The following is a 17,202-nucleotide window of genomic DNA, read 5'->3' on the forward strand; positions in this document are numbered from 1 at the left end:
GCTCATTCTAAAGGCTTATATGCAAGTTATTGACATAAAAAGTGTTTGGGGACCCGGGTTCTGCCCCAGGGGACATGTATCAATGCAAAAAAAAGTTTTAACAACTGACTTTTTTTTCGGGAGCAGTGATTTTAATAATGCTTAAAGTGAAACAATAAAAATGAAATATTTCTTTAAATATCGTGCCCGGAGGGTGTCCATAGTATGCCTGTATGCCTTTATGCCTGTAAAGTGGCTCAGTTTTCCCGTGTTTAGAACAGTAGCACAGCAAAATTACATTTCTAAAGGGAGAAAAGTAATTTAAAACTGATCGTGGCTGTAATGAATTGTCGGGTCTCTGCAATATAGATAAAACTCATTGAAAAAAATGGCATGGGTTCCCCACCCAGTCCATTATCAGGCCCTTTGGGTCTGGTATGAATTTTAAGGGGAACCCCAAACCAAAATCTTTTTTTAAAAATTGCATGGGGGTCCCCCCAAAATCCATACCGGGCCCTTCAGGTCTGGTATGGAAATTAAGGGGAACCCTGCACCAAATTGAAAAAAAATTCCGTAGGGGTCCCCCCCAAAATCCATACCAGACCCATCAGGTCTGGTATGGATTTTAAGGGGAACCCTGCGCCAAAAAAAAATGGCGTAGGGGTCCCCCCCCAAAATCCATAACCCTTATCCGAGCACGCAACCTGGCAGGCTGCACGAAAAGATTGGGGGACGAGGGAGCGCCCCCCCCCCCTGAACCGTACCAGGCCACATGCCCTCAACATGGAGAGGATCTTTTGCAAGGGCTTTTCTTTACATATATGTGAATTTGTTTAGACTTGTCTCAATCACATGTTTGAGATATACTCTGATTTGTTCCTGATCATTAGTGAGGCCTGAAGTGATCACTGAAATCTGGGTTTGACTGCTAGCAGCCTTGGAATGTGGCTATTGGTAGCTGTCAAAAGCACAGTACACAACGCTAGTCTTTTTTCGTTTTGTTTAGTTGAACAAAAAAAAAAACCTGACAGCTCATGTTGAAGCAGCTGTACTAATAATCCAATTTTAGTACAGTGATCTTCCCCTGCTGTTCTATTCTGACAGGAGGACGACCCTCCCGCCAGAACACTCCGAATGGCTTAGAGTGCTGATCAGGAGCTGGTCGGGAGACCTTTTTGAGCCTTCGACAAAAGCCGGCCGAAAGGCTGGCTGCCATGCACACAGGCCGAATGTTGAACCGGCCGACATTCGGCCCGTGTGGACTAGGCCAAAGGAATGACAATTAAAAACATTTCCTCAGCAGGGAGCTTTGTGCGGAGGCATGTTTATACACAGAGTGAGGACAGAAAAGGGTTAAAGGTGTAGTTGTTGAGGCATTTATGCCAGGCCTGCCATATAAAAATGGCAATTGCTGTTTTGGAGGGAGCTTATTTTCATCATTGTCTAGGGAATGGGTGCTTGTACTTACAGCGCTAGCAATCGTGATGGGCTGAAGTAATTCCATTTGCTACAGAGTCCATGGCCGCACTGTGACATTCCACTTAATAAAACAAAGTGACAGCAGGAAATGTCTCATTCCCTGTATTCCATTTATATAAATAACTATTATATCAACCATGAAGGGCTTTTGTCTCACTGTCTAAGATAAGCTGACAGGCTCTATATAGCATGGCACAGAACTGGCAAGGAGAACAAATCTTACTAACCTCAATGATCTCTAACATCTCCACTCGGGTGATTTTGCCGTCCCCGTCCAGGTCATACATATTGAAAGCCCAATTAAGTTTCTGTTCAAAGCTCCCCCTTGAAGTGATGGACAGCGCACATATAAACTCTCTGAAGTCAATGGTTCCATCTCCGTTTTTATCAAAGGTTCTGAAAGCGTGTTGGGCAAACTTTGATGCATCTCCGTATGGGAAAAACTGCAAAGGGAGAGACAGAACAAAAAAGATATTAAGCTCATATTATAAAAAAATAAAAAATGAGATATACATAAATTATTTCAAACTTAATTATTTAAAATGTAACTCCATCTGTGGGGCAAATCTGATCCTGTAACGGCACAAAAATAATAAATAGCTAATATGATCCACCTTTTGTTTTGTAAGAACAAGTTCTGTATATATTCCTCTGCCCACTGGCAATGCTGAATTGATTGATGCCAGGGGGAAAATAATGAGACCTAGATCATTGCATCTTTATGAATGTTTTGTAGAGAAGTGGTGAAAACTAAACCTCTGTGCCATAGAAGACACTACAGATTCCAATGAAGTTTTACATGTGCATGTGCAATTTTCTAAAAGTATTTCTAAGTACAAAACAGTTATAGAGGTTCTTTTCTGCATATTTTTAAAGTGTTTTTTTTTTTTTACCAAAAAGCTGCACAATCACATGCATAAAGTCTACCATACAACCATCCAAAGGTGCTCAGTAGGGTTGAAATCAGGGATCTGTGCCGACTTCATCCAAACCAAACTTCTCAAACCATGTAGTCCTTTAAGTAGCACTGCACAATACAAGTGAATAGAGGCTATTGTGCTATGGACTTAACTACCCAGAAATCCCTGCTGACAAAAGGAGAAGAGACAGAACTTTTCCTGGGCAATTCTGGAGAGATCTGAGTCAAACCGTACAGAACTGTGGCCTTTGCTGGGACTGTGCAGAAACCAGGGGCCATGGGAGTCTTAGCCAAGGGGGGTCGAGAGAGCGAAGACCTATTGCTGGGGTGTCTGTGCCCACACCAGAGACCAGGGACTGAGACACTGACCCGCCCACACCAGAGACCAGGGACTGAGACAGGGACCGGACCTGCTGCCTGCCAGGAGTGGTGAACGGAATTAGAAGGCTTAATCCCTTGGGACCCAGAGCTGGGGACATTCATTGCCGTGCGTGCCTACAGTCAGGGAGAGGCAGTGAGGATCTGATCAGGTGGACCTGATCAGGAGGACTGAGTCTTCTGAGACAACTGACCACCAAGCGTATGGGACTGGACCTGCTGCCTGCCAGGAGTGGTGAACGGAATTAGAAAGCTTAATCCCTTGCTGCACACAGTTAATGCAATAGAGACTGCTCTTTACTTAACAGCTCATCAGCCATCCATTGCCCACTCTTAAAGAGGAAGTAAACTCTCCTACTCTGATGGTTCTTTTCATTTAGTCCATTATAATAAGTAATTATCAAATTATAACCACTGTAATCCAGCCCAAATCGCATATTACTTACTGTTTAAAGAAACTTTAAAAAACTTGTTTCCAGGGGTAAGGCAGAACCATCTTAAGTATTGTTTTCTGAGTCCACAGTAGAGTGTATTTCCGCCCTTACATTGAGCACTTCCTGTACTGTTAACCAAGCCTCCTTCTCAATCCAACGTTTCTATGGCAACCCTGCTTCCCTGCTCATAGCTGACTTGTTTTATTTCATAGTATTTACATGTGCTGATTATCTAGTGTTTGCCTATGTCAGTCTTATCAGCTTCAGCTGATAAGACTGCAGTAATGCTGTCCGATGCCCAGGACATGGTCACATAGGGCGTAGTAGGAAGCTCCGAGTGATTATGCAGTCTTGTGGGATTTCAGTGTTGTGCCGTAGGAAGTCCTGATAATAGACAGACAAGCACACAGAGTGTGTCGTAAATCAGGGGAGATATGGGCATGCTCAGTGACGTCATTCTAAAGAACAAAAAGGATTACAACAATACTAAGCAAGTAAGGAGCAGTCTACAAGTCTACAAGCAGTGTTCATTAGGGTTTTTTATGCTGATATACATGGGACAAAGTTGTGGGGGAGAGTTTACAACCACTTTAAAGGGACAGCTTCACATGCAAAACCTTACATATGTGTCTCAACGATAGCCAGCTAATACTGACAATTAGGCGCCAGGTACTTGCAGTCACTTCCAGGGGTAACCCTTTGTCAGGAACACATACACCCACCCGCTATTGGGGCTGTGTGCCTAGTGTACACACAAGGACATTTATTTGTGGTTTAGTTAATGCCTGCATTTTTAACCCTGTTTGCATCAGTTAAAATGTTGGTTTGGCATTACTTCAGTTCACTTGATTGCTATCTTATGGGTCAGTGTTCACATTATCTAGTACCGCATTTTTTAACATGTTCAATTTCCTGTTTATTGATTTATGCCTAGTTTAACTGCCTTGCCATAATGCGTTCATTTAATGTACCATCCAGTTGCTCATGGCCTATTTTCTATGCATTATTATAGAGTGCTAGCATACTAACATTTAAGTCACACAGGTGTGTCAGTGGGGTCTGAACAGTCTAAAGAGTTGTTTTAGAACAGAGAAGCCATCATATCCAGCAGCTCCTGAGCACTTTGGAGCATTTAATATTAATACTTTTGTTTATGGAGCGTTAGTGTTGGCATATCCTACTTGACATGATCGTTGGTATTTGGATTATGGCTAACCTAATGGTAAGAGGTTCATAGGGATAGCAGTTAGGTTTAGGCGTAGATAAGTATAACTTGTTTATTATTTAGAAAAAAAAATCGGAACCTTTAATGTTACTTTAATGTAAATCTTAACCCTAAGGTTCACACTGGTACAGTGCAACCTAGTGCATACATGGTTCTGTGCATTTTTCACGCATTCCCGTGTGCCGCGTATAGGGCAGCCCAGTCATTTCAATGGGCTGCCCTACCCACATGAAACATGGGGAGAGAAGTCCCTGACCCCTTGGTAAAATCTTGCTGCAGCGAAGCACATGGTGCTGTGGAACCCAACTCCCCCATCCACACACTGGAAGTAGATAGGGGTATCACTCCCGTTAAGGTATTGTATTCACCTAGCGGGGAGCCTTCCCCCGCTGTCAGAACACAATGACCAATGCTGCTAGCTTTAGCTGGCAGCACTGAACATTCATGAAAAACCCGACAGGCTGGTTGTACAGAAGTCCCTGCTGAACTGGCCAAATTGCGATTCATGTATGGCTGACCTTACCTTGAAATATAAGCAGGAGCCAATTCCGTGCTTTCCCAATGGAAGGGCAACCACAGTACAACCCTGTGTCTGGCTGGATATAAGCACAGTACAGGTTTGTATGATCATACTGCATTCCATAGTCGGCCTGTAACTTTAGCTTTAGCAAACATACACAGTCCGTAAAGATAATGTACCCATTCACCATGAAGAATGCTATGAATAGCGAAACTGAGCAGTGTTTATATATTAACTTTCTTGTATGGTGTTTCACACTCCACCAAACTCCTATATTATTTGCAATGGATTAAAACACTATGCTGCATCACTTGACATGGAGCTTGCTAGCGGAAATATAATATCAGCAGGTAACTGTGTTTCCCTCAAGGCTCCGATCTGGACGTCAGCTACTTCAGCAGTTTCCTGACTCAGACAGGCAGGGAATAAAGACCCAACTGGAATTAAATTTTAATCTCAGGCAAAACTGGGACATATAAAAGGAGCATAAAATATAGTTTTGTTTTTTGTGAATACGGGGCATCACAATTAAAAGCGTTACAGCCAACAACTGCTGGTCAAGGCAAACAACGTGTTTGTTGATTGGTTGCTATCAAGCGTTCTATTTCACCAAAAGGACTGCTCCCATGTTTGTTACATGTTTGATTTGATTTCACATTATGTCTTGTGCTGGCTGGAAAAAAAAATGTTTACTGTCTTTTTGGGATTCAGGTTATTGAATATGTATATATTGTAAAAGGTTATATTTATTTAAAAAAAAAAATCTGCAGAACTATTTTGCATGTTCATTTGTCCTGTGTGAATGGGGGCAAAAACAAAAGATATTTTCTTCAATGTTATTTGTTCATTAAAAAAAAAGTGGTTCCGGAAAATACCACATTATGGCCACTAGATGGAGCTTATGAGCATAGTATATAGGTATTTATTTCTTATGATTACCAGCTCCATCTAGCTGCCATAATGCGGTAGTTTCCTTATTCACTACATTCTGTATCAAGTAACTAGGGCTGGGAAAAAAATCGATTTAAATCTTGAATCGAGTTGAGAGGTCAAATCGATTCAAAATTTAAGCAAATCGATTTTTTTAGATTTTTTTTTTTTTCACCGCGCCGGTCCGGAGGCGCTGCGGGCATGAGTTTTTAGGCGAGGCCGCGGCTTCGGCCTAGTCCGCGGCTACGGCCGGACGGCGCGGACTAGGCCGAAGCCGCGGCCTCGCCTAAAAACTCATGCCCGCAGCGCCTCCGGACCGGCGCGGACACCGCGCCGGGCCTGAAGAACTGCGGGCAAGGAGTTTTTAGGTGAGGCCGCGGCTTCGGCCTAGTCCGCGAGGCCGGACGCTGCGGACTAGGCCGAAGCCGCGGCCTCGCCTAAAAGCTCATGCCCGCAGCGCCTCGGGACCGGCGTGATTTCCAAAAAAAAAAAAAACTCGATTCGAATCGTGAATCGAGTTTTTTTTAAGAGAATCGAAGATTTTTTTTTTTAAGAAAATCTCCCAGCCCTACAAGTAACATTTTACCTGGAGAAAAAAAATTGTCTAGTAACATTTGATTTTGCATGCAGTTACTTTAAAGAACCAAAAGCTTTGCACATTTTTTTTATAAATACACCCCAAAGTGTATGTATAGCCAAATATTTTTTTTTTTCCATTTAGGAAAGGAAGGGCTTAAAGCCCCTGTCAGTTTTTAGTTTTTTTTTTTTTTTTTTTTTTTACTGGCTGAAATTTTCCTTTACTTTATATCCCATAGCTGCAACAGGAAGTGAGCATAAAAAAGTAAGGTAATTCCCCACAGCTGTCAGAGGCACAGATGTCCCTATTACATAGTTGCCAACATTGGGAAAAAAAAATTCGGGACACTTTTTTTGGCTGTAGGCGGAGTCAGGCTATAATTAGGGGGCGGGGCATGCGTTAGTAGGCGTGGCATAGAAAAAAGGAAAAATGCGGCGCGCGAAGCGCGCCGCGCAAAAAAATGGGCATGGTTTACGTGAAATAGTGGGCGTGGCTTACATGGGCGTGGCTAAATGAGGTGTGGTTAGAGTCTGAGATGAATGAGGGATGCAGAGGGAAAGGGGGGTAGAGGGATGGAGGGACAGCAGACCCAGATCCTACACCATAATAGCAATGTGTATTCCAGAGTTTAATAATCAGCAGATAAAGATACTCCAAACACCTGGTGTTAGCACTTCAATCATCCCGGCACCATGGTTGTTATAATGTCAGGATGATTGAAGCGCATTATTACTATTATTACATTGTAATATAAATAATGAAATCATTCAACTCACCATAATGCAGAATCAGTGGGACCCCTGAGCGTGTCACCTGCCACGTCACCTGCCACCAGATGCCATCAGGTTCCCCCAGCAGAGTCTGTCCTTACATAAGGTGCCCCCAGCAGAGGGGGGAGAAGGGGGTGCAGGTATGTTGGTGACACAGGGGGGAGAGGGGGGTGCAGGTATGGTGGTGACACAGGGGGGTGCAGGTATGGTGGTGACACAGGGGGGTGCAGGTATGGTGGTGACACAGGGGGGTGCAGGTATGGTGGTGACACAGGGGGGTGCAGGTATGGTGGTGACACAGGGCGGTGCAGGTATGGTGGTGACACAGGGGGGGAGAGGGGGGTGCAGGTATGGTGGTGACACGGGGGGGAGAGGGCGGTGCAGGTATGGTGGTGACACAGGGGGGGGGAGAGGGGGGTGCAGGTATGGTGGTGACACAGGGGGGGAGAGGGGGGTGCAGGTATGGTGGTGACACAGGGGGGGAGAGGGGGGTGCAGGTATGGTGGTGACACAGGGGGGGAGAGGGGGGTGCAGGTATGGTGGTGACACGGGGGGGAGAGGGGGGGTGCAGGTATGGTGGTGACACGGGGGGGAGAGGGCGGTGCAGGTATGGTGGTGACACAGGGGGGGGAGAGGGGGGTGCAGGTATGGTGGTGACACGGGGGGGAGAGGGGGGGTGCAGGTATGGTGGTGACACGGGGGGGAGAGGGCGGTGCAGGTATGGTGGTGACACAGGGGGGGGGAGAGGGGGGTGCAGGTATGGTGGTGACACAGGGGGGGGGAGAGGGGGGTGCAGGTATGGTGGTGACACAGGGGGGGAGAGGGGGGTGCAGGTATGGTGGTGACACAGGGGGGGAGAGGGGGGTGCAGGTATGGTGGTGACACAGGGGGGGAGAGGGGGGTGCAGGTATGGTGGTGACACAGGGGGGGAGAGGGGGGTGCAGGTATGGTGGTGACACAGGGGGGAGGGGGGTGCAGGTATGTTGGTGACACAGGGGGGAGGGGGGAATCAGGTATGGTGGTGACACAGGGGGGAGGGGGGTGCAGGTATGTTGGTGACACAGGGGGGAGGGGGGAATCAGGTATGGTGGTGACACAGGGGGGAGAGGGGGGTGCAGGTATGTTGGTGACACAGGGGGGAGGGGGGAATCAGGTATGGTGGTGACACAGGGGGAGGGGGGTGCAGGTATGTTGGTGACACAGGGGGGAGGGGGGAATCAGGTATGGTGGTGACATGGGGGGAGAGGGGTGCAGGTATGGTGGTGACATGGTGTGCAAGAGGGGAGCCAGGACCATCAATGTCCCCAGCCAGCGGAGCCCCAGTCCATCCATGCTGGACCTCAGCCTTTGAGAAGTGTACTGCAGGGAAAGCTCCAAGCCTCCCATACACTGAGTACACCCCCTCCCCCTATCTCTCCTCTCCCCCACTACACTGACAGGCCACTACTCACAGGTCAGACAACTCCTGAACAGCCAGATGAAAGCCTCCCTTCTTCCCTCCCGTCACTCCCACTATTCCTCAGAGCTCCGTTGGACACACGGGGGCAGAGGGTGATGGCAGTGGAGGCTGATCACGTCTTCCTTGTGTTCAGTGTAGAGCGGGGAGGGGTTGCCAATCCCTCCAGCCAATAGGCTTCAGTGTACAATAGAATTTTCTATTTGTACACTGAAGAGAGAAGCGGATTGGCTGCCCCTCTCCCCTGCACTGAACACAAGGGGAACTTTGTGACTGACTCGTGGAGGCAACGGCGGCCATTTTTGTGGAGCCGTTGCCGTTTTTTACAAAAACACTCACGATTTTCTCGGGACAAACCCCAAAAATTCGGGAAAACACCCGGGACAAAATTAAATCGGGACAAGGGTCCCAAAATCGGGATTGTCCCGGGAAAATCGGGACTGTTGGCAACTATGCTATTAGAAGATTTACCCTTTTCACTTAGACTGGTTACAAATGTAATACCGTATATACTTGAGTATAAGCCGAGTTTTTCAGCACATTTTTTGTGCTGAAAATGCCCCCCTCGGCTTATACTCAAGTCGAGCACTTTTCTGCAGCAGAGAATGACATTTTCCGAACCGACTTTGGGGCCCCGTATCTCGGGGCCACTTGGTGCTAGGAACCCCAAATTTGGTGTGCAAACCCAGTCGGTCAACTGTGTCCATCTGCAGCAATGCCGTTTCGGGACCCTTTGGGTCAAGAGACCCCAAATCTTGGCAACAGCTAGGGGGCAACTAGGAACCCTTAACTACCGAGTTTGAAGTTCAGGGACCTATGGGTGCAAATGGGCACAGTGAGGCTGCAAATGGGCACCGTGAGGCTGAAAATTTGCATTGTGACCCTCTTTTCCACTTACAGTAGCTGCGCATTTCTCACCCTAGGCTTATACTCGAGTCAATAAGTCTTCCCAGTTTTTTGTGGTAAAATTAGGTGCTTCGGCTTATATTCGAGTCGGCTTATACTCGAGTATATAAAGTATGTTCTATTTACCATCACTCTCTGCTCTCTGTCTCAGTTACAGGTCACCAATATAAATGGAGGTAAATCACAAACAGAAATAAAAGTCACAGATAGAAATAAAAATCTGACAGAGGTTCTAATCCTTGACTAGTTAAGCCAAAATAAAGAAGTTTTGCCTACACATAGACTTCAAGTAAGATTTTCAGGCTATACAATGTAAAAATGTATTACCAATCATTTAAGTAAAACAACCAATATCAAAGACTCAATTTCCATTTGAATTTATGCAGAAATTTGGAAGCACAAGTTTTCTGGCATGTTGCCACCATATACACCAGCGAACAAATTTTCCTTTTAGGATTACTGGATGACAGATGGCTCTTGCTGATACCGTGATCCACGAAAAACACGGAGCTTCGCATGAAACACAAGTCAGCTATAGTGCCAGTAGAACTCAGACAGCCAATGAGTCAAATCTGTTCCTCAAGTTTAATATAATTAGACACAGAAGCAATAAACTATACAGAGAACATTTAAACAACGTCTGTAGGTGATGTTGGTTACAGGAATGGATGCCATATTCTAGTTATTTGGAAATAGATGGGGGAAAACTTTTAATAAATGGCATGTTCTAATCTAGAATTATACACAGCAGGAGGAAATTTGGAGATGTCAACGTTTATAAGAAAAAGTATAATGAGTGCCTAAGCACCTTAAGTCTACCACGCATAAAATTCCTTCACATCAGTAGCTCCTCCACACAAGCCTTCTAGACTGATTTGTGTGCACTCATCAAGTCATCTTGTATACCTGTCCTCATGCTTTATATTTAAGGTATATCTACAGCTAAAACATTGTTTTGTTGTGTCCCGTTGGAAGGATGTGATGAGAAATCTCCACAAAGTGATAGGTAATCCCTCTTAGGGTGGTGACAACTCAACATTTGGATTTTCCTCACCAGTCCATGAAACAATGGCCACCAGGACAAATAGTGAGGGTTGATCTCCTTAGTGGGGACACAGACATCAGTAAAAAAAAAATTAACAGAGCTTCTAAGCTTTGCACACTCCACCCAAAACTCAAAAGGAGAGACATTTGAGATTTAGGTAAATTAAACTGCCCATGAGGCATGAGAAGAACTTTACATAAACCATATATCACTGCCTGGCCTAAACAATTCAGGTCTACTTTCTATTACACCTTGTGAGGACAAAAGAACACGACGGGAGGCAATTTCCCTCCTAGACTCTGGAACAATTTTCAAAATTTATGTTCCACAAAAAGGTATCACAAGCCATGTCAGATGGCACACATTCTTTCCTGGAGCAACTGAGCAAATCAGTTCCCAGCAGGTAACACCTCAATGCTTTAACTAGTAGATTTATGAAAAACTGTTCATGTGAAAACTCTTGTTTGAAGACTTGATGAATGTCATTTGAAAGTACTTCAAAACTGTATTTGTTTTAACATTTGATTTTGAAATAAAATTAATTTCCTGAATGAAAACCACATACATTGTCAGGCATTAGTTCCTTGGAAGAAATTTTCTATCCTGCTCAATCAAATTTTCCAATCACTACAGGCAAAAACAAACATCAATTTGACCCCATTAATGATTCGAAAGTCGAGCAAATGTTCCTGAAATTAAGCGTTTCTAAAATAAATTCTTCTAGTGTATTGCTTGCTTTAGACAGGAAGCCTGGATTCTGTATTAGGGCTAGTTTACACTTGCTTCAAAACATAGCTTCAGACACGCTTTGTTAAAGCTTTCTGAACGCTAGTCAAAGCTCCTGTCACTAAATAAAATGGTTAGCTTACAGTCCTGTTTACACCTGCTTTTGCTTGGTGCTTCGATGACTCTTCAATGAGGCTTCAGTAGGGTTTTGGTGGAGCTTCGATGGGGATTCAATGGGGCTTCGGTGAGGCTTCGTGGGGCTTCGATGAGGCTTCGGTGGGGCTTCAAGCGAGCTTTACCATAGACTTCTATGAAGGCTTTGAAGACGCTTTGAAGCACCACTGCAGCTACATAATATTGATATGGGTATAATTTTTGAAGCGAAGCCGAAGCAAAGCAAAGCAAAAGCAGGTGTAAACAGGACTGTAAGCTAACCATTTTATTTAGTGACAGGAGCTTTGACTAGCGTTCAGAGAGCTTTAACAAAGCCTGTCCGAAGCCTTGTTGAAGCTGAAGCAAGTGTAAATGAGCCGTTAACTGCTTGCCGACCGCACTATAGCCAAATGATGGCTGCAGCGCTGTCGGATAACTCTTGGAGGGCATACACTGACGTCCTCCCAGCCACTGCCACTGCCACTGGTAGCGGCCATTTACCACGTGATCGCTCCGTCAAATGATGGAACAATCACTAGTAAACAAAACGGCGTCACGTCCGGTTCCTCTCTCCCCTCCCTGTACCTATTGGTACAGTGCGAGGGGAGAGGGGAGAGATCGGTGGCAGCAGCGCTGTGGGCTGGATGTGTAGTGCCCACAGCGCTGATATGTGCCCATTGCAGCCTCATCCAGCCATCCATCCATTCATATTCAGCCATCCATTCTCAGCATACTCATCCATACTCATCCATGCTCACCCATCCATACTCAGCATACTCATGCATCCATCCATGCTCAGCCATCCATACTCAGCATACTCATGCATCCATCCATGCTCACCCATCCATACTCAGCATACTCATGCATCCATCCATGCTCACCCATCCATACTCAGCATACTCATGCATCCATCCATGCTCAGCCATCCATACTCAGCATACTCATCCATCCATCCATGCTCAGCATACCCATCCATCCATCCTCATCCATACTCAGCATACTCATCCATCCATCCATGCTCAGCCATCAATACTCAGCATACTCAGCCATCCATACTCGGCATACACATCCATACTCAGCATACTCATCCATCCATCCATGCTCAGCCATCCATACTCAGCATACTCAGCCATCCATACTCGGCATACACATCCATACTCAGCATACTCATCCATCCATCCATGCTCAGCCATCCATACTCAGCATACTCATCCATGCTCAGCCATCCATCCATCCTCAGCAATACTCATCCATCCATCCATGCTCAGCCATCCCATACACCCCTATCCATAATTAGCCATACCCATCCATACTTAGCCATACCCATCAATACTCAGCCGTACCCAGCCATACTCAGCCGTACTCAGCCGTACCCAGCCGTACTCAGCCATACCCAGCCATACTCAGCTGTACCCAGCCATACCCAGCCGTACTCAGTCGTACCCAGCCATCCCATCTATACCCAGCCATACTCATTCATGCTCAGCCATCCCCATCCACGGCTCATCCATCCCCATTCATGCTCATCCATGCCACATCAGTTATCATCCATGCCACTACAGTGCCTCACAAAAGTGTAATAGGTAGTCAAATTAGATTTGAAACTTATGCCCCTAGAACACCTGACGGTGCTCCCTGCATGTTGGTCCTCTGTATGTGGCCACACTGTGAATGGACAACGTTGTGTAAAAAAAATGCGTTTTCATTTTCTTTACACATTTTCCAAAAACTTGTAGAAAAAAATGACATGTTCAAAAGACTCATTATGCCTCATAGATTATACATTGGGGTGTTTTCTTTCAAAAATGGGGTCATTTTTGGAACTTTTATGATTTTTGCCATCGGCCAATGGGAGGACTCACTAAGTACCCTGCCACACCAGGCAGTCCAATATGCACTGGGTTAAGGCAATCCATTCATTTGAATGGGCTGCCTAATGCACCACAACAGACCAAAAATCACCCCTGCAGAAATTTCCACTAGTGAAATGAACAGCAATGAATGGTAAGGCGTTACCTCATGTTTAGGTGTGCTGCAAAGCAAGTGTGGTGAGATGTCATTTACAATGGCACTGCAGTGCACCAAGGCATATACTGTAACATGTACAGCATATTTCTATACAAAGCCCTGCCTGGATCCTCCCAGCTAATACATTTCTCCCAACCTATGGGCTAAATCGTAGAGATGCCAGATGACCTAATGGCAGGTTTAGATCACATGACATAGAATCAAAGTGCTGTAGTATACTTTGATTATAATGCCCTACCCATCCTCTCCAATACCTCCTTATTCTTTTACATCAACCTAAATGTTGAGTTCAGGTCTGATTTAACTAGTTAATGGAGAACTTTCTTTGCTCGGCCTCACTTTAACAAACCTTTGTGTGAGCAGATTTATCAAGAATGATACATATTCTGCTACCAAAATTTAACACACTGGATGTTAGAACACATGCGGCATAGTGATAGAATTTCCGAAAGAACTCATTTATCTTCCATGTTCAGCCAAAGCGGGGAACAATCACGGGCAAAGAATATAATCAATTCTGCTCTGCTCTGCAATTTCACCCGGGATCAACTGTACAAATGACGGAGAGAAGAATTAAATAAAAAAATTGTTTTCTTTATTCGTTCACCGATACCGGACCAAGCCTAAGAAGCAAAGCCGCGCTGGCATTCACAGCAGCATATGTGCGTGCAGGATGAATGTTTATCATGCCCTAAGAAACATTAATATTTATTTACCCAAACCCCTGCCAGCAGCAGTACAGTAATCTTATCCAAGTGTACACTGTACACAGCCTGCTGTCATTTTGGTTTTTGCAGTTATATTGATAAATAACTGATGCAAAAATACACACCTAACGCTATGACTGCTATTCTTGATTTTCTTTGTAGATGGATGTAGATGTCTCTCCATTCTCTATACTCAATCTTCAAAACTGAGCTCATTATATTTCCTCCTCCATGAGCAACCTCCCCTGACTTTTTCATCAATATCAATGGCACAATTACCAGTCCTGTGCTAGGTATAACCCTGAACTCTGACCTCTTCTTCACGCCCCACATCTAATCAATGTCCAACTCTTGCTGGTCTTTCACCTCCATAAAATTTTCAAAATAACCCCCATTCTTAATGAACACAAAGGTTCCCTACCTTATTAGCTCCTGCCTTGACCATTGCAACTCCCTCCTCATTGGCCTAACTTCACATGGGCTGTCTCTCCTTTTGGGCTATCACACAGGCAGGTGCCACGCTCTTCAACCTTACCAGCTCTTACCCCTTTCTATTAATCCCTTCACTGGCTTCCACTTGCCCAACAAAGAAAATTCTATATACTAACAACAACAAAAACACACAAAGTCATCAACAACTCTGCCCCAAGCTATATCACCAACCCTGTCTCAAAATAATATCACCCAAACCATTCTTTTTTTTTTTTTTGCATGTATAGTTTTTATTTCGCTCTTTAGTAAAGCACTTAGTACAGTACAACAAAAAAGTAGTGTGGCAAACATGGCGGATCAGAAACAGTCATAAAGTACATAACAGTAATAGCAATGAAAACGTCAATAGACATTCAGAACCGCGTCATCTTGTATGACACTATAGCCATTAGAAATCTGATTATATGGAAAACATTAGTTCAGAACAAGGCTCCTAGAACATACAATTTAAGAGCATACAATGCTAGTGCATAAGTGGGGATCCGAACCATGCAAGCTTAAGCCAAAAGCGTGTGGTTTGTTTTTATTTTTTTATAAAAGCTAAATTATAACATAGATAGGTATCAGGGAAGAATGAGTGAGAAAAAAGGAAAGGGAAGGTGGAAAGAAAGGGACTGGTGCATATCCAGAAAGCCGAAGGACACCAAGCAATTAGTCATTACTGAGCCAGGGGCCCATACATCCCAAGGGGACAGGTATGAAGCACAGCCTTGTGAATGCTGAAAGTGGTGCCAATAATACCACATTTTGAGGAATTGTTCCTCCTTACGTTTCATGGCTGCTGTTAAACATTCCATATCATTGATCTTGTTTACCACAGCTATCCATTGACCAATCAACGGAGGGTCAGTGCGTTTCCATTTTTGTAGGATGCACACCTTAGCCGCATTAAGCATATGGATCAGGAGGGATCTCTTGTATCTACGTCTCAAGAGTGGGGTGATATTTAGAAGTAATGTCTCTGGGTGCATCTCCAGAGATAGATCAGTAAGCTTATGAATAAGCCGCCTGACATCTCCCCAAAAGGGTCCTACACTAGGGCACGACCAAAAAATATGTAGCAACGTGCCTGGTTCTTTTGTGGCATTGTCAACACAATGGAGAAACAGTGGGATAGAACCTATGGAGGAGTGCAGGGGTCCTATACCAGCGGATTAGAAGTTTGCATCCTGCCCCTTGGTATCTACTGAACAGGGAGGACCGATGAGCAAAGTAAAGAGCCTGGTCCCTCGGTGCAGGAGTTAAGGCCGTGTCTAAATCTCACTCCCATTTCTGAAGGAAGGGAGGAACAAAGTCCTTAGGTGGTTTGGAAATCAGAGAATAAGACATTGAACGTGTATGATGCATAGGGGAAGTCTGTGAATAAAGCTGCTTGAATCACCCAAACCATTCTCTTTGCTCCTCCCAAGACCTCCTGCTCTCTAGCTCCCTTGTCTCCTCCTCCCATACTCATCACCAGAACTTTTTCAGAGCCTCACCCATCCTCTGGAACTCACTAACCCAATTTGTACAGCTATCTCCTAACCGTCTGCCTTTAAGAGATCCCTGAAAACTCCTCTCTTCTGGGAAGCCTTTCCTGCCTCCACCTAACAACTGGGTTTTTACTTTCTCTATCCACTCAGCCCCTGACAATTATTACCTTTTGTATCACTTTTAGATTGTATGTTCTCACGAGCAGAACCCTCTTGTCTTAAATTGTATTTTAACTATTCTGTCTCCCTTTGATTTGTAAAATGCTGGCACCCTCAGTTCTTCATCTATTCTTGTCTATCCATAATGAATCCTATCTATTTATCTATCTATCTATCTATCTGTCTATCTGTCTATCTGTCTATCTATCTATCTATCTATCTATCTATCTATCTATCTATCTATCTATCTATCTATCTATCTATCTATCTATCTATCTATCTATCTAGGAAGAGAAGTGGGCCTTCAGCTGCTGCAAGAGGGAAAGGGGATTGGTTCCACTAAATTCTGCCCCTGCTCCTGTCCAGGTTCCAGGGGTCGGCAAAGGGACACAATCTACCCTTTACGTGCACAGGAGACAAGCTCACCCTTCACCAGAGAGGTGTGTATTTACATTCTTCTATTTCAAAGATCCATTGTGTTCATGAGTTTGATACCACCCTTCCAATACACCAGAACACTTTCATAATAAAAAAACAAGGGTGATGCCAACCTTCCCTCCCCGCATGTTATTTCCTCCAAGGTATCAGGTGCACTTTCAGTAAGCATGTCAAACATAAGACCAACAAAAATGATTTTCCTTGTATTCAAGGCAGCCTGCAGTAAACGGTATGTGTGCAGTGCCAAGTAAATGGCCGACACTGTATATATTGTATATCCCGCAATTACCAATGTCAGTGCCAACAAGGCACTCTGCGCACCAGCCTCTGCGTGACATCCATTTTTTCTTTATCTTCTCCTTTGTGTCTGATTGTATATTTCAGTGTTCATCCAGTAAGTGTTGTCTAA

At 44.7% G+C, this 17,202-nt stretch overlaps 1 protein-coding gene across 1 annotated transcript in view; it reads right to left on the reverse strand.

Moving 5' to 3' along the window:
• Positions 1–17,202, reverse strand: part of VSNL1 (visinin like 1) — a 229,831-nt gene that overhangs the window by 17,782 nt on the left and 194,847 nt on the right. The window contains exon 3 of the mRNA XM_073625348.1: positions 1,686–1,901. Within this exon, the coding sequence (XP_073481449.1) occupies positions 1,686–1,901 (216 nt within the window). The remainder of the gene's footprint in view (positions 1–1,685; positions 1,902–17,202) is intronic.

Source organism: Aquarana catesbeiana, linkage group LG04, assembly GCF_042186555.1.
Source record: "Aquarana catesbeiana isolate 2022-GZ linkage group LG04, ASM4218655v1, whole genome shotgun sequence".
NCBI lineage: Eukaryota > Metazoa > Chordata > Amphibia > Anura > Ranidae > Aquarana > Aquarana catesbeiana.